Genomic DNA, 18418 nt, shown 5'->3' on the forward strand with positions numbered 1-18418 from the left:
ATGTGAACCAAAAAAAATTGTTGGCCGAATTATTCGTAATATTATTTTTTGGAAAAAGGGGCATATACACAACAGTGCTGTGAAAAAGATTGCTGCAGCCAATCACAGTTGGTTTTGAGGGATCACGTTGGGGGGGGGTGGGATGGCTGGTGATGGGAGGAGACAAGGGGCGCTATGTGACCGTCCGTGTACGAGGGTCAGGATCGCCACCTCTGACATTCACAACCTGGGACACATCTTGGGAAGAAGGATCTATCAAAACCCGATGAGGGGAGAACTACATGGAAAAGCATTGTCTTGAGCAATGCGACCTCCAATAAAACTAGGACAGATGGACATTTGAATTTGCATAAGGGGACAAACAGGGGTTGGAGTCATGTTCTTCATATGGCTGACATTGATGTAGAGCAAAAACTATATTGCATTGAGGTAGTTGAGCCAGATAATTGCATAAGGAGTAGAAGAGTGGTGCATCGCTGTGATGATGCCTCCTTCGAATTTGTGAATCGGACATTGAATTGTCATATGTTCCATAGTCTGTTCAGGCTTTGAGTTGGGGATAGGGCTACAGATTCGCTGCAGAAATATTTTTCAGAGCGTCAGTGTTTGGTACTACATGTAGGGCAGTTCCACATATTAGGCAAACATCACAATTTTAGCATCATCCTAATTTTATATATTTATATGGGATATTATTATGATAGTAATTTTTGCTTTATAAATTAATTCGATCTAAATCTCTTGGTTGAAATACTTTTTCCAAGGTGAAGTAACTGTTCGATTATGGGAATGAGTATCCACATCTGCCTGAGATCTTGGAATTGCTCTCCAGCGCCGCCGCTCACATCAGGGGACGCAGGAACGACGATGGTTCCTGGTTCCACTGTGGCCAACTAGTTTATTCATGGACATCTCCTCCTCCTCGCCGTCCTAAATTGCCACAACCATCACCACCTCCACAACCTTGTCCTTGTCGCCCCCTACGCAAGCTGTGCAAACTCCTTGGAGGGCTGGCATTTCCGAAGGAACACAGAACTCTGCCTCACATGTGGTTTCTAGAAGCTCCGCAACAGCCACACTGTGGACTTAGCCCTTAGCATGGGAAATGTGAGCCGTTCGCGTGTCCCAGACATTCAAAAGCATTGAGACGAGGCGATACTATTAAATACAAACTTTTATTATGTAAACGCAACGCCCTGTAAGGAAGAAGGGGAGGTGCTGGTGGGGGTGGGTGGTGATAATCTATCTACATATATATAAAAAAGGGAAATTTGTGAATACGTGTGTCTGTTCGAAATGTTTAGCATACTTCCCAATATGCAAAACTTGAAATTTGGCACGTGGGTAGTGTGGGGGCCGTTGGCCCCCGGGGTCTCCCCCTCCTCCATCTCCGGGCTTGTTTGCGTTACTGCACCGCCCTGCCCTTCACCGAGAAAAGAGAACTCTCCCCGGGGTCCCCGCCAGCATCTCCGGGCTCATTTGCATTACCGCACCGCCCTGCGCAGCACTCACACGCTGCGAGCGCACGTACGCCCAGCACCGCGCGCGTTCACACTTCTCGTCGAAACCACACGAGGCTACGATTAGTTGTTAATTATTTATTATCCGATACCTGTGATTTGCTGTTAAATCAGTGTTGATCGACAAGGCTGACCTATGCTAACGCCCAAGGGTCTATTCCCGGTTTACCTAATTCGATACGCTCTAAGCGGATTTGGATACTCTTTCACATCTTTACTCACGGTTGGATGCGCTCGGCGTTCCGTTGGTCTCCTCGCCGCTCACCTCGACGCTTCGCACGGACGTTCGGGTGGCCGAGCTGGTAGCCGTCTCGAGCGCTGACTTTTTGGAGTAAGAGCACGTTTACCTCTCTGCGTCCCCTTTTTATCCCCCATCTACATCAAAGAATGCCGACCCGAGCGCCTTCTCGGCCAATCAGGTCGTCATGCTCATTCAGCCCCATTCCCGATTGCTCTAACAATGAGCCCGTCCACGCCCGCGGCGCCTTTTGTTATGCCAATCAGCCGCGGCTTCCGTAACAAAGGTTCGGTGTGGACGGCTTCGCGCCGGTGGTTCCCGAGCACATCGTACCCGCTAATCAGCCGCACTCCAAGGTTTCCCTAACAATGGGTTTGCTGGCTTGACTGCGGCGCTGGCGGCGGTCCATGGCGCCTTTGTTCTGCCAATCAGCCGCCCCCCACCTCCCCCCTGGCTTCTCCCTTCTTTCATGGCTGCGCGCCCCTGTCTGCCTTGTCGATATGTGTGTGTGGGGGGTGCGTTTCAACCATGGTGGCGGGACAGCCCCGTCGTGACCATGTAATTTCCACTCGAGTCACGACACCGCGGTGTGCGTTAGCGTCGGAGGAGACCGTCTAATTCCCTGGCCGCAGGAAACCGTGAAGATTATCCCTATACGAGGGCTTCCGGGTTAAAACCTGTCAGCCAGGGGATCTCTTCTCGCGCTCTATGTGTGGGGGGAATGCGTGAGTGTGTGTTTAGGTGGGAGGTGGTGAGGAGGAAGCAGCGTCGCCCTCGCTGCTCGGGGCGGCGAGATCGTAGGTGGGGGCACCCGCCGATCGACTCCGTAGTGGTGGCATCACAGTAGCTTCCCGACTGTACACAATGAAAAAATATTAAAATAGACTTTTGTAATTTTTTTTTTGGGGGGGGGGGGGCCGCAATAATGGATATATTTTGCACGGCAAGTCAGCGGTGACGTCACATCTGTGATGTCACCCACATGCGAAAACGTTACACAGTGTGACTGCTGACGTCATGCATCCCCGTCCCCCAACCCTCCGCGTAGGCCGTGTATTAATCCAAGACAAGAATCCAAGTCTCGGGCGATGCTGGGTAGTAAAGCTTGTACTGGTAGGAACCTCCTTGTTACACCAGCCCACAAGGGATTATTGTGTCCGTCCGTCCAAAAATGGTAGGGGTGGGGCTGGGTGGAGAGGGGAGGGTGGGGAGGGGCTGGGTGGAACTGGGTGGGGGGTGGGCCAAATTTACGGAATACACCACGCCGCCGTTGACCCTGGCCATTGACTGAGCAACCCAACGTTCTTACCAGCTCCCTCCACAGGAATGTGTTTATTAAACCGCAACGCCCTGTTAGGAAGAAGAGGAGGTGCTGGTGAGGGTGGGTTGTGATAATACCTTGGAAATCTACAAATATTTTAGTTTGTATGCTGACAACTAATATTTCGAAAATTGGTCAGTCTTAATATATTTATTATTGTGTCTAAGTTCTTGTCTGCGTGTGAGTCCATGTGCGTGTCTGCCACCATGTGTGTGTGTCTCAGTCGATGTGTGTGCGAGTCGATGTGTGTGTGCATGAGTTGATATGTCTGTGTGCCAGTCGATGTGTGTGTGTTAAATCTCGATTTTAAGTTTGTGACTGCAGGGATCTTTGGTTATTTCGGTAAAGTCACGTAGGTATAAAATAAATAAAATCATGACGTTTCGGGCGCAAGACAAGCGTCCGTCATCAGGTGGGACAACCACAGCAAGAAACAATTGCTGAAGTGGGCAAAAGGGCTGTCGTGACAAGAGGCTGGTGCTCTGGTCCCGTTCGCTCAAGAAGGTCTTCATCATTGAGCTCACAGTACCCTGGGAGGACTCAGTAGATGAGGCTTATGAGCGAAAACATCTGCGCTATGCCGATCTAGCTGCCGAAGCACGGCATCATGGCTGGAACACAGAAGTCCGACCAGTGGAGGTGGGCTGCAGAGATTTTGTGGCAACATCTACAACCAGACTGCTTAGAGACCTGGGAATTAAGGGCCAGAGCCAGCGTTCGGCAATCAGAGCTGTATCGGAGGCGGCAGAAGGCAGCAGTCAGTGGCTCTGGATGAAGAGGAAAGACCCCAGCTGGGCCCCAAAGTGAGAGGGCCAGGAGGTATGCAGTCAACAATGCTTGACTCAGGGAGGAGGACGCCCCTGCCATGCATAGTCCCATGGGATGTTGGCTATCAACAACAAGGCAACTCCTATGACTAATTGGGAATGGGACGCAAGCGTAGGATTGATCACCCTGTCGCTGGCCGCCTTTGGGGAGGGTGTATAGTATGAAAGGCCGAAACACCCTAGGAACCAAAGGGTCACTACTGACGATGCGCTCCCCAATTTCACCAGGCTCACTGTTCATGAACTCTTGGAAGTGCTTGCACAAAGGATAGTAACATCTCATCCTGTGTTCTTTGGAATCAGGTAAGAGAGTGGGGAGGAGCCAGGGAGGAGAGATAGAGAGGGGGTGTGGGGTAGGGGAAGTGGAGCGCTGCTAGAGGGATTAGGAGCAAGGAAAAAAATGCCAGGGTTGGGAGGGGAAGTGGGCGGGGCTCGGAGTGGGAGGATTAGAAAACTGGAGATGCGGATATGAAGGCAGGCCAAAAGCAGTTATGGTTTTACCTGGTTAATAACATCCTTCCAATGATTGCTCAATCTGTATCCATCTTCCTGGTTGAAGTTATGTCTATGTTTATATATCTGGATGGCTTCATGAACAAACCTTTGATAGTTGCCCGAGGGTTTGCAGAGCACCTTGGTCTCGGAAAAAACAATATCATGAGAGCCCACAGCGTTATAGCAATGGTCAGCCACGGCGGAGGTATTAGTTGGTGTTTCAGATCTGCCTTGTGCTCGCGAACATGGTCCGAGACATGACGTTTCGTTTCCCCATCACCACAGGTACAACTTAGTTTGTAGACTCCAGGATATTGCATGTCAGGAATGACATCCTTCACAGATGGGATTAGATCACGAATTTTGTGTACTGTCCTGAATCGGACCTGGATCTTGTGTTTTTTAAGATTTTGGAAATCGTTTTGGTAACGCCTGCTATGTATGGTAACGTGATAGTTTTGATCGGCGTCTCAGGGGGTTGTTTCTCCATGGTTGGAGAAACAGCTTTGCATAAAATGCGGTCCGAATATCCATTCATCTTAAGGACCTGGTGTACGTGTTCCAGTTCACTGGCTAGGTGGTGTTGGTCAGAAATGCAGTGGGCCCTATGGTGTAGTGTTTTGATGAGGGAATTCTAATGTGCCAGATGGTGGTGGAAATCAGGTTTCAGATAGGAATCACACAGATTTCACTCGTCGGGACAAGGGGGCTCTCTAGTCGGGGGCAACGATCGATTGGTCAATGCAGGGGTGGCCAAACTCGCGCACGCAATGGCGACAGCTGGCACGCAGAGTGGCACGTCGGTTATCGTCGGGCGTGTACAAGGGGTGTACGTTCGGGTTCTGGTTGACACGGGCGCCTCGGCTACTATCATATCGAAGGTTGTTTTCGAAACGTTGCCTTTTTCAAATCGTCGTGCGGCGCCGGTGGTTGACGTGTGCGTGGTGGCGTACGGGAGAAGTATGGGTGTTTTAGGTCAAATAGATGCTCACATTTCATTGGGGGAGATTGAGATACCAGGGCCAGTATTAATTTAGAAAACATTAGCGGTTCCCTGCCTTTTGGGCACGGATTTCTTTTAGTAGGATGCCCCTACTGATTTTCACCGAACAGGTTTGTGTTCAGATGCCGTCAGGGCGGCGGTTTTTTTTGTATTCCCCACATAGACGCGAAATACAGGGGTTGTCGGTCGAAGCTCTGGTTAAGGAAACTTTGGAGAGTCCGCCCAGTACTCAAGATTTGGTCTCGCTGCGTTACCGTAGACGGTTGGACCTGTCTGACCTGGAGGCAGGTGTCCTCCTTACCCCGTCTAAGGCGGTATCCCGGGGGCTTAGATTGGTGGGTGCGTTGACGCTGTTGCGAGGCGGTCAGGAGCCGTTCTTACAAGTCCTTAATGTTGGGGTGGAGCCGGTGGTGGTTCAGGCGGGAACGGTGTTAGCCCATGCGACGTTGACGCAGGCAACAGTACAGGCCTTACCTGCACGGTAGGGAATTCGTGGTCCACACGGACCACGCGGCCCTTCAATACTCCTTGCGTGTGGATCGACCTTCGGGCCAACTGTCACGTTGGTTGGAGATATTACAGGAATTTTAATTTTAGGTGATTTAACGAAAAGGGTTGCGGCATAGTAATGCGGACACATTATCCCGAATGCCGACGGGGGAGGGCTGTGCTTGTTCAACGGGCGCAGGACGATGTAAGCCACTGGGCGCAAAGCCATCCGGGGTAGTGACGTCAGTGGAGAGCGCAGCAGCCATTGGTAACTTTGCGCCGGTAGATGGAACGCTGGGCCTCACGCTTGCCGAATGGGGTCGGTTGCAAACGGATGACGCGTCCTTGTTGCGACTCCGGGGGCGTGCGGAGCAGAAACGAACGAACCCTAGCTCGGCGATGTCCTCAAAGATTGTGCTGAGGGACGGGATGCTTATGAGATGGAATGAGGGGTTTCAACACTACGGCCTGGTAGTTCTTACGGTTTTACGGGGTGCGTTGACTCGAGAGGTACGCGAAACCAAATTATTACATCTCGGCGTTCGGAAGCCGTTATTGACGTTGCAAAGGGGGGGTGTTGTAATGACAGTGCGGGGCGATAGCAGACGGTGGGGCTCCCCGGGACCATAGTTACTAATGGAAGGGTTACCGGGACCATGGTTGCTAATGAGTTCATGAGCATTCACGCGACGGGAGCCAATGGTAGGGAAGGACGAGTTAATAAGCATTCCTTAGATGGGAACCAATTGGATTAAGGCATAGGGTGTGGTCGGGCCCGGTGAGGATAAGTAGCAGTGTGAGTGAAGGTTCAGGGCACTGCTTGGTGTGGGGAACTGCGTCGTCGTGATCTGGGTCCAGGCCATCTTCATCGTCCGCGAGTTGTCTGACAAGAAGAGGTTATGTTATCCCAGAATCGTGTCGTGTGAAACACCCATGTGTATATAGTCACTCGCAGTTGCACATTGAGTTATTGGTTGATATTTATTTGATAATAAACAAACAGAAGAGAGACGCCGTCTCTGCGAGCTATATTACATGTGTCAGTCGATATGTGTGTACGTCGATGTGTATGTGTGTGTGATGAGTCCATATGTGTGCGAGTCGATGTGTGTGTACGTTTACGTGTGTGTGAGTGTGTGGGGAGCGGTAGCGTAGTGGTTAGCGCGCTGCGCTGTGAACCCGGCGACCCGAGTTCGATTCCCGCTGACGGCCAACACCGGTGACGGTTATCAGAACCGGTCCTTGGCCTCCCCTAGGTCGACTCAGCCTAAAATGAGTACCTGGTGCGGTGTGTAAACATCGCCACTAGGGAGACAAAGGCGGCCAGGCGTGGTGTTGGCCACCCAACCCCTCGTTTGCCATGCCTGCCTTCATAGGTGCTCGCTAACAGCACTTGCCCCTACAGTCTTTTAAGGCGACACGGGGGATATTTGTCTATTTGTGTGGGGAGCGGTAGTGTAGCAGTTAGCTCGCTGCGCTATGAATCTGGCGACCCGCGTTCGATTCCCGCTCACGGCCAACACCAGTGACGATTATCTGAACCAGTCCTGGGCCTCCCCTAGGTCGACTCAGCCTGAAATGAGTACCTGGTGTGGTGCATAAACATCGCCACTGGGGAGACAAAGGTGGTCGGGCGTGGTGATGGCCACCCACCCCCTCGTGTGCCGTTCCGGCCTTTATAGGTGCTCGCTAACAGCACTTGCCCCTGTCTGTTAAGGCTATACGGGGGATCTTTGTCTTTGTGTGTATCTAAAGTTGATGTCTGTGTGTGTGAGTCCATGTGTATGTGTGGGTAGGGCAGTGTGTGTGTGAGTCGATGTGTGTGTGTCAGTCTGTGTGTCAGTCGATGTGTGTGCGGGGGTCCATGTGTGTGTATAGTCCACGTGTGTGTGTCTTAGTCGATATGTGTGTGTATAAGTCCGTATAAAATTGTGTGTGTAAGTCCATGTGTGTGTGTGAGTCGGTGTGTGTGTGTGTGCATCGATGTGTGTGTGTGTAAGTCCATGTGTGTTTAGGTCCATGCATGTGTGTGAGTCGATGTGTATTTGTAAGTCGATATGTGTGTGTGTCAGTCGATATGTGTGTGTTAGTCAATGTGAGAGGCGCGGAGGGTGTTGGAGGCCTTGGGGGGCAGGTCTTGGGAGGCTTCTTGAACGCCGGGCTCCAGTGAGCAGATTGAGATGTCCTCTTCCTCAACCGTAGGAAGCTGTGGACAAACCGACCCATTATACACTACACACAACTAAGTACATATACCAGCTCAACTGGGATTACACACAACAATCAGCACCCCCTACTGGCAGACAAATGCCAATTTCACGCCAGGTGCTGAGTCACCTTGTGCCCAGAGGGACATCTGTAATTGAGGGGTTCCCTTCAAACGTGTTGAGATGAGATGTGATGTAAAGCACTCTGAGATGCCCCGGTGTACAGAAAGGTGCTAAATCATTCTTATCGTTATTATTGTTTACAGCAATAATGGAATTGTGTCTATAGATAGATAATCTGTATTTGTAAACGGGGACTATGACGACTTAACGAGATGGTTAGACCAGCTCATTATCATCATACACTGAATCGTGTGTATGAATATATTATTTACGTTTAACGCAAATTATATACTTGTGTGTGTGCGACGCACGAGTGCTGTGCGCTCACCTCCACCTCGCTCTGCAGACGCTGCTGCTCTGAGTGTGCGCTCTGGCTGTTGTCGCGGTAGGGCGCCAACTCGGCGTGCAGCTCCACCACCACACGTTCATACCACTGAATCTCTGCCTGCAGAGATTCCAGCTGCCAATTCCTGTCAATGAGCTGTGTGGGCCATGGGCAAACGGCGGCAAAGAAACAGAAAAGCATTTTAACGATTGCGTGCGTTTATTGTATAACATACAGATGCAACAACAGACACATAGAATCGGAATCTTTATTTATAATTGAGCAATGTAATGAGCTATGAAGTTCTTTTACACAGATGCCCATACACCACCTATGACCAAATTACCAGAATGCACCCAATCACCTCAGATCTTGGAAGAAAAGCATGGCTGAACTTCCATAGTGCTTGGATGGACTACCACCATCCATACAACCCAAGAGAACACCTATAAAAGCCTACATATATGAATTAACCCAAAAGCTGCATTACAATCTCAGATTAAGATGGCTTTCCAACCAAAAACAGGGAGTGAGATGCACGTAGCAGAGGGAAGCAGATGGTCTCGTAGTAGTAGTAGGTACTTCTACTAGAGGTGGGATGGTGGATCGTAACGTGGTACAGTCCCAAAACAGAGGATGCTCAGTAACCCAGTGCGCATCCATACTGTACAATCAGTATGAAAAAGAAGTGTATACAGGCAGTCATCAACTTACGGATATCCGACTGACGAACCTGTTTCCATGAAATGTATTAATTTTCGGTTACCATTGACTTAAAATGCAAACTCGCATTTGCAAACTGAACCGTGGAACTATTTTGTTCATTGCAGCGATCCTCCATGAGATGTCATGAGTCAGCCTCGTGCTGGAAGTGAAAGTGGGTGTGCACACACAAGTGTGTGTATGTGAAATTGAGTGCGTGGGGAGCGGCACTTTAGCAGTTTGCGCGCTGCGCTACGAACCCAGCGACCCGAGTTAAATTCTCACTCATGGCCAACACTAGTGACAATTTTCTGAATAGTTCCTAGGCCTCCCCTAGGTCGATTCAGCCTCAAATGAGCACCTAGATGGTGTGTAAACATCACCACTTGGGATACACAGGCAGATGGGTATGGTGCTGGTCACACATCCTCTCGCATGCCGTGCCGGCCTTCATAGGTGCTCGCTAACAGCACTTGCCCCAATAGTCTATTAAGGCTATACGGGGGATCTTTGTGACGCCGAATGCTGTGCGCTCACCTTCGCCTCGCTCTGCTGGTGCAGCACTTGCAGATCCTGGAGCTGTACGTGCAAGCTCTGCAAGTTTTCGTGGGATGGCGCCAGCGCAGCATGCAGCTCCGCCACCACGCGCTGGTAGCCCAGAATCCCCGCCTGCAGGGATCCCAGCTGATTGTTGTTCTCAATGAGCTGTGTGGGCCACGGCCATAAAGCAGCAGAGGGATACGGCAAAGCATTTTAATGACTGCGTGCAGTTACTATAGAACATTCAGATACAACGCAGACATACAGAACCAGTATCTTTATTTTAAATATAGGAATCTGAACAGCTATGAAACTCTCTTTCACATATGTCCATACACCACACCACCCATGACCAAATGACCCAAAATACACCCAATATATTTTAGAAGAAAAGCACGGTTTAACTTTGATGGTGCTTGTGTAATAAAAGGACTCAGACACTTCTTGCTGACTCCGTGTCCTTTATTTGGGGTTCGCGTTCTCCTTCCCACACGGCACTCCTCCTGAGACTCTCTCCCTGGCAGCCCCACATCTGCCTTCGCTCCCGTAGCCTTCCACGCTCCTGCAGCTCCGCTGCAGGCTCTTGGTACAGCCCTCTGGCTGCTCCCCCAGCAGCTCCATCTCTGCTCCCTGTTCCTCCGTGCGTGGCGATCTCGCCACCTCCCAATGTCAGCCCTTCGTGGCCTCTATGGCTATCTCGCCATTTCCTACCTCAATCCTCCACTCTCTCTTCCACCCCGCTGGCTGGCGCCGTCATGAGCCCCTCAGCCACCAGGCTGAGGCACGGCGACCACCCAACGTGTTCACCACCCTTCACTCCCCCGACTGACCCAGATAGCTTCCTGTCTCCCCGCTATAACTTATCCCCCACGTCACCCTGACTCCTCCCTCTCGGATCGTCATATCCGCCCCGCCCATTTACGCCCGCATTACACTACCCTCCCCCGTAGAGAAAATCCCAGCCGTCCTCGGCTGAAACAGAACAAAATAATGCGGGCGAAGGCATCACAATCAGGAGTCCCCCAGACACAACGGAGATTATAACAACAACAACACAAGCAACGAAAGGGGAGGTATCAGGAACTGGAACAGAACACCGGCCTGTCCTCCGCGCAACAACAACAAGAATAAGAATGGCACAATGAACAACAACGGCAACTGACACGCAAGAACGGCCAACGCGCACAACCCAGAATGTGATGTTTTAGTGCGTGTCCATGTTGCAGTTCCATCCGCTCGGCTCAAGTCCAACGTCAAAGAGCAAGTGGTAGAGCAGAATGACGAACGGCGCTCAATTGCTCCTTCAAGTCCTCATCCAGCTAGCACACCAGGTAACACCCAGTGCGACGGGAGCTGAAGAATCTGTGACGAGAAGGAGAATCCAATCCCCTGAGGCACAGCACAACAACGCACATCCGCATGTCGTACACGACAGCCACCCGGCCTCAGGGTAGTGGAGATGATGTAAATCCAGCCCGCTTAAAAAAACTCCCCATAAATACCCAAAATAACGCAATGGATGCCCCATTATTTACATTTTAACAACAATATTATTTACACGTCAACAACAACAACAAAATTTTCTGCTCTTACCCACCAGCAGTCCTCCCTTGAGGACCAGCACAGACATCGCACGTACACAGCATGTACCCACGGTCACTCTCAGCAACCCAACAAAACGCCTAATCGCACACCCTCGCGTGGAGAGAGCCACGCTCCCCAGCGGTAATGTTTAACTCGCCCTAACCCCCACCGTGGTCGTCAACCCACAGCAACATCCACTGACCATACTCTCAGCTAGTGCAATTTCGGGGATGAGCAGCAACTCGGCCATGCTCCTCCCTTACTATCCCATCAGAGATGGACACACACCAGCCTCGTATAGTCCGATGCTTTATAGCCCAGGGAAGGTTCATCCCCCAGCAATGCCAGACCCCCTGTACTCCCCCCACGGGGCAATGTTCTCTTATAGAGACAATAACACCCTAACCCAGATCCCGTGAGCCCCCGGCACACCAGGTTCAGTCTGCCACCGCACAACTGAACCATGACTCCCCGAGCCATATGAGCACATGGCCCATTAGTTTAAGACATACCACGGAGGTTTCGCCTCCGGGCTGTCAGGTCAGCCATCAGCCATAGGCCGATGTGACCACAACTCGTGCATCACCCAATCAACAATGGCAGGCATAACAGATGGAATATTTGCCCCACCTCGGTTTATCCCGCGCGCTCAAAATGGCGTCCCCCTTCGCCCAGCGCGTTCGCGCAATCTCTCGCGCGCACTCAAAATGGCGGCCCTTTCCGCAAAGCGCATCGTCGCCATACCCCGCGTGCGCGCAAAATGGCGGCCCAACGTGCGAACACGTGGCCAGTTTTCTCCATTCGTGCACCCCAGCTTCCCTTAGCTGGGGGTCACAAGACGCATCTCCCGTCACATTATAACAACCCCACCAACGATAGACGCACAGCCCCAGCTTGCTGCGCACAGCTGTCATATCGTGGAATTTTTAACCAATATTTTACCAACCACATTGGTTACACAACCCAACTCGCAAAGCAACTCGTGGCTGCATGCGATCAACCGAATACGCGACGCCACTTGGCGCCAATTTACGATCCCATTAGCATTAACATCTAAACCACCCACAACGGCGTCATCGCGCACCCTCATTCTCAAAAAGCTCAATTACCCCTATAATATACACGCAATCTCGTGTGCACAACACCCATACAACCAAATTTTTGGGTCCCCCTCTATAATATACACGCAATCTCGTGTGCACAACACCCATACAACCAAATTTTATGGTCCCCCTCTATAATATACACGCAATCTCGTGTGCACAACAACCATACAACCAAATTTTTGGGTCCCCCTCGAATTTGTTACCAATTTCCAACAGGTACGCACAATATAATAACAATCCCAATTCCAATAATCAACCACTGCATCGCACCCCATAACCATACAGAACAGTATAACAGCACATGCAATCAGCATATCGCGATCACACGCGTACATTTAAGCACAATAGCAAGCAGATCTGCAGGCAACCAACACACCATTAATCCTGTCGTAACTTTGCAGCAACAACACAATTATTCTCTCTCTTGCAACAATCGCATCGCACACAGCACCTCGCAGCACAATACACCAAAAAAAAATATTTTTTTTTTTTTCCAATTAAGCCCATCGCACAAGGTAACCCACAAATAATACAGCGCAAGATACCCGACGCTCCCAAGTTAATAATTAACTTCACCATTAAGATAACAACTCCACGCAGCAGCGCACACACACAATTTGACACTCAGCAAATACAGCAGACTCTCCGTCCATTCTCAACACACGCACACACTTATATTGACCCCAAGCAACAAGCAGATAGCGCGTTCATCGTTATTACACACACATACACACAGTCCGAACCGCGCTCTGCACAATCGAGTCATAAGAGAAAACCAAAATAGCCCCCCCCCGGCCCTCGAAAGATGAGTGAGGTGTGTGTTAAGGCCGGGTGCGTATCGTTATGACTCGCCCGGGGCTGCAGCAAGAAGAGGACGGCAGGGTGGCAACTTGAGACGCCTCGCAGAACTCGTTCGGCGACTTGACGGCTCCGTTGTCACGCACCCGAGCCAGGACGGGAAGCTCCCGCCCCAGCAGCTGCAGCATCGGCGTCTTCTCCTCGCAGCACCCCCTCGAAAAACAGCAGCTCACAGCAGGCTGCTCACCCCGCGGCACCTCCAGATGGCAGCGCAAGGCTGCCTCTCCGCCGCGATGTTGAAGATGGCGGCGTCCTCCCGCCGCGGTGAAGACAAGATGGCGGCTTCCCGCCGTTTCTCCCCTGCCACGCCCAAGATGGCGTCTTCGTGCCACGTGGCAATGGCGCTGGCAGCGCAGGAAAGGCAGAGGCCTGCGGATCACCACCGGGCCTCCCCGACGTCGTCCTCGGCGTGGTGAACTCACACAGTTGCGCCAGCACGATTTTCAAGGTCCCCATCTGCATCGCTATCTGTCTCCATCGTAAGTTGGCGTCCTTCGGCACAGACAGGTCCACCGACGCGGCGACACCTTGCTCACCCGGACCCGTACTCGTTCCAGAACGGATCTCCTCTTCCATCGCAGGCAGGTCCACTGTCTGAGGAAGGTCGTCGTCGTCGGATGATGTAGCAGGAATATTTTTTTTTCTTCTTTCTCTCAGTTGTTTTGAGATGCCGTTTCACTTCTGACTCCAGTGTAATAAAAGGACTCAGACACTTCTTGCTGACTCCGTGTCCTTTATTTGGGGTTCGCGTTCTCCTTCCCACACGGCACTCCTCCTGAGACTCTCTCCCTGGCAGCCCCACATCTGCCTTCGCTCCCGTAGCCTTCCACGCTCCTGCAGCTCCGCTGCAGGCTCTTGGTACAGCCCTCTGGCTGCTCCCCCAGCAGCTCCATCTCTGCTCCCTGTTCCTCCGTGCGTGGCGATCTCGCCACCTCCCAATGTCAGCCCTTCGTGGCCTCTATGGCTATCTCGCCATTTCCTACCTCAATCCTCCACTCTCTCTTCCACCCCGCTGGCTGGCGCCGTCATGAGCCCCTCAGCCACCAGGCTGAGGCACGGCGACCACCCAACGTGTTCACCACCCTTCACTCCCCCGACTGACCCAGATAGCTTCCTGTCTCCCCGCTATAACTTATCCCCCACGTCACCCTGACTCCTCCCTCTCGGATCGTCATATCCGCCCCGCCCATTTACGCCCGCATTACACTTGGATGGGCGACCACCATCCATACAACCCAAAATAACACCTATAAAAGCTCATATATATTAATGAATTAACCCAAAAGGTGCATTAAAAGGTAAAATTAAGGGATGGGATCGAGATGCACGTAGCAACAGGGAGATTGTCTAGTCGTAGTAGGTACTTCTACTAGAGGTGGGATGATGGATTGCAATGTGGTACAGTCCCTAAACGGAGGATGTTCAGTAACCCAGCGCGCATCTATACATCAGTGTGAAAAATAAGTGTATATAGGCAGTCCTCGGCTTACGAACACTGGACTTACGAACATTCGTACTTAAGAACCTGCTTCCATGAAATATATATCTTTTTTAAGATTGACTTTAAACGCGAACTCATGTGCACACAAATAGAGGTGTGGGACTGCAGCTTAAGCCTCTGGTTACCTGGTGCTGCAGCCCGTCGATCTGGCCGCGCATGAAATTCATCTCAGCATCCGCGTGATGAACTGTGTACTGCAGCCGCACCACTTCCTGTGCCGTCGTGGCCTCCTGTGCCCTGGAGACTCCCAGCTCGGCCTTGATGAACTCCATCTTGCCCCTGTACAACACCACAAGGAGGCAGCACGGCGTCAAGCACGGGCACTCCCACGCTCACTAACTCGCTCGCTCACTCGCACTGAGAATCCAACACCGAACCATGGAAGATCTCACACTGCACTATCCTATATATCTAATCTAATTGTATATTTATAGAGCGACTTAATTCAAAGCGTTTGACATATTTTAAAAAAAGTGACAGAATTTAATCATTTAGATGGTAGGGGCATACAAGGGTTAAAGAATGAGAGACCGTGACATAGGGTACTTCGGGATCACGAATGGGTCGGGGAGGTAAAGGAAAGAGCGGGGCAAGGGGAGTGAAGAGGAAGAGAATGAGCATTCGAGAAGCGGTAAGCTGAAGGCCACGGTGCATATGTGCAGATCACTAAATCTCAGTAAAAGAAATTGCATGGCCATGGTACGACTGGTGCTACAAGGAGAGCAGCCTGGGAACTTTTTCAAACGTGGATTGTATTACAAATTGTTCCTTGATTTTCTACTTTCCCGTATGTCCATCACTCAACCTCAGTTACCCTGTGTTCTGCTCTTCGGAAGCACACGCTCGCACATGCGTGATCTGAACACCTTGGACGTTGCACGTATTTGTCCTTCTCGTGCCATGATTCCTTGATGTGACTCTACCGCCATTCCACCACCACTCACCTCTGCCACCTCGCTACGGACCGCCATTCCATCACTCCCACACCCACCGAGCACCCTCCTAAACACGCCCCCCCATGTCTCCAATCTCACCGTCGCTGCCACCGGTGCCTGCGCTACGCACCTGGTGTTGGCGAGCTCTTCCTGGGCACGGTGCTTCTCATTCTGCAGCATCCGCTCGCTCTCCACCTTGTGCTCGCCTAGCCGTGCCTGCATCGCCACCAGATCTGCCTGAGACAGCTCCGCACGCTCATGCTGTTGCTTCAGAGAATTGGCTGTCGAAAGGGACACAAAACCACGGCGATGAAGACAGTATAGCCACCAGCGGCAGCAGGTGGAGAAAGAGCAGCAAGCATCAGGAGGAAGAGTAACAGCAGCGGGAGTAGTAGCAGAGACTCAGGGCTAAGAGGGATTAGGTACCTCAAACTTATTCACCAGCTTGCATTCAAACAGGGTCCAAAATAATAATACATGCACAGGAAGGACTTAGTGAGAGAGCATTTAGTAAACCCAGTGCAGTCCTACTATGTTAGACAATGGAAGTGGTCCACGTGTGAAATGTTTCTAGGACTTAGACTCGTTTAAACTCGTGAAAATAAGTTATTGGTGCATAGTGGTCTACAAAAATGAGTGTTCAATGGGTCCGTGGATTTAGAAAGATTGGGAGCACAGGCCCCGACCCACCGGTCTCCTCGAAGCAAGTGTTGGTCTCCTGCAGCCGTTGCTGCAACTCCAGCGCTTGATCCCGCAGGGTGTCCACCTTAGTTTGCTGCACCTCTTGGTTGGCATAGAGGTCACGCACGGTCACACTCAGCTCCGCGGCCTCGGCGCCCAGCCGCTCGGCTTCAGTGCCACGCTCTCGTGCCACTTCCTGTGCCACCACCAGGTCGGCCTCAGAGCGCCGCAGCAGCTCGTCACGCTCCTTCAGCTCCTGTGGGCGGAGGACGGGCAGTATCTATATTACACATAATTACATGTAATTTTAATACATTCATAATTCTTTTCATCGCTCACCCAAAATATTGAGAAAATTAAGTGGGCTTGGGCAGGACACATTGCTCAAGGGGATGACGGATGGTCAGCCTGGGAATGGAGCGATGGAATCTGATTGTGTGCAGGTACTAAGTGGATTGTTATCATTGCAAGATCGTGAGAGGTGGTGGTGGCTTAAGGGAGACCTTCATCCAGCAATGGATGAACCTTGGCCAATTATGAAAAGAGCTCTAAGTGATTATGTGGCTTATCAAGTATTTTCCAGGACACCAATCAATGGCCCCGAATGACAAGGGAGCTAGAGTGTGGGTAGGGGGGGGGTAGGGGGTGGCTGTAGCGAGAGTGGAGGCCTCACCTTCTGCAGGACCGCGATGTGCACGACGTGAGCGTCGTACTCTGAGTCGGCGTGCGTGTGCGATGCACGATATTCGGCCAGCTCCATGCGTGCCAGATTCAGAGTCTCCTCGTGCTCATGTCTCAGCTGCTCCTGAAGCCGCTCAGTCCTAAGCGTGAACTCTGCCAGCTCCGATGACGCGGCTTTGGCGTCGTGCACGGAACGCTCCTCGGCCTCCCGCTCACCCCGCCGCGCTGCCTCCAACTCCGCCTGCAGGCTGTCGATGGCCTGTGAGTGCGCCCGTAGCTGCTCATGGACAGATGGGCACAGTGGCACAGGCACGTGTATGCATAGGTGGGCAGCCCCTTATCACAGACACGTGCAGCGTGCAGATGAGGACAGGTAGAGACATACTGACACACGCAGTATGTAGTTGTACAGAGAAATAGAGACAGAGACACAGGCAGGAGACACACGAAAAGAAACAGAGAAATGACAAACATACAGAGACATATACACGTAATGACACAAGCAAGTCACATGTAAAAAATTGGACACATGTACGGAAAGTCACAGTGCATATGGAGAGACATGTACATAGCCACAGGCATTACATGTACAGGGAGACAACGTACACATGCAGAGACACAGAGATCGAGTACAGAGACGCACATGTGCCCATATAGGTGGCACTCACGCAGATGGGTACGCACACATGCAATGGATGCTTTTCAAAATGAAAAAAGAAGAAGTTTAGATTATATTGTGAACAATACGACCACGGGTAAATACCCATGGTCGTAATCAACATACCACAATGAGGTTTAAAGAGAATATAAAATATATTCGAATAATAAAAGAAATTCCAAAAATATAAGCATGATATATCAACCATTTGTAAGCATGCATACAACATGGAAATGCTCTTCATCGTAAGATTATGAATAAATTCCGAGCACCCAAATGATCATCTTCAAATGGAGTCAATATTCAGAACAACTCACAATGCCATGTCGGTCATGGGGATGTGTTTTACTATACTTCCCCATGCTGGTCAGCCCCATACAGGTGTATTAATCAGTAAAATATACTACATGCACATTCTGTGGGGAGATGCTATGATACAAAAATGGTGTTTGATCTGCTTTTTTTCATTTTCAACAGTATTAGGATTCAAATTTAGCCAAATTAAGTACAGAACCAAAATATTATTCGTTGGGTTTATTTGTGCACTCATTGGTGGTCAGGCTGAGACCACCAACTCATTACGCTTGGGAACCCGGTTAAATCACTGCGGTTGGGTGGCTGTAA

The 18418-nt window shown here is 51.0% G+C and overlaps 1 protein-coding gene and 1 long non-coding RNA gene across 2 annotated transcripts; both read right to left on the reverse strand.

The window, feature by feature from the left end:
• Positions 1-6855: 6855 nt before the first annotated feature.
• Positions 6856-10607, reverse strand: LOC133340342 (uncharacterized). Its single transcript, XR_009754888.1, has 3 exons — positions 9788-10607; positions 8552-8704; positions 6856-8099 (listed from the first exon to the last, which is right to left on the reverse strand). It is a non-coding gene; the product is annotated as an uncharacterized LOC133340342 (long non-coding RNA).
• A 5374-nt stretch (positions 10608-15981) lies between these two features.
• On the reverse strand, positions 15982-18156 carry LOC133340367 (spindle assembly abnormal protein 6 homolog). Its single transcript, XM_061548511.1, has 3 exons — positions 18112-18156; positions 17129-17413; positions 15982-16711 (listed from the first exon to the last, which is right to left on the reverse strand). The coding sequence occupies exons 1-3, from the start codon at positions 18154-18156 to the stop codon at positions 16415-16417; spliced, it is 627 nt and encodes a 208-aa protein (XP_061404495.1). The 3' UTR covers positions 15982-16414.
• Positions 18157-18418: the final 262 nt, after the last annotated feature.

This window comes from Lethenteron reissneri, chromosome 9, assembly GCF_015708825.2.
Source record: "Lethenteron reissneri isolate LAM-NWPU_2019-01 chromosome 9, ASM1570882v1, whole genome shotgun sequence".
Lineage (NCBI taxonomy): Eukaryota > Metazoa > Chordata > Hyperoartia > Petromyzontiformes > Petromyzontidae > Lethenteron > Lethenteron reissneri.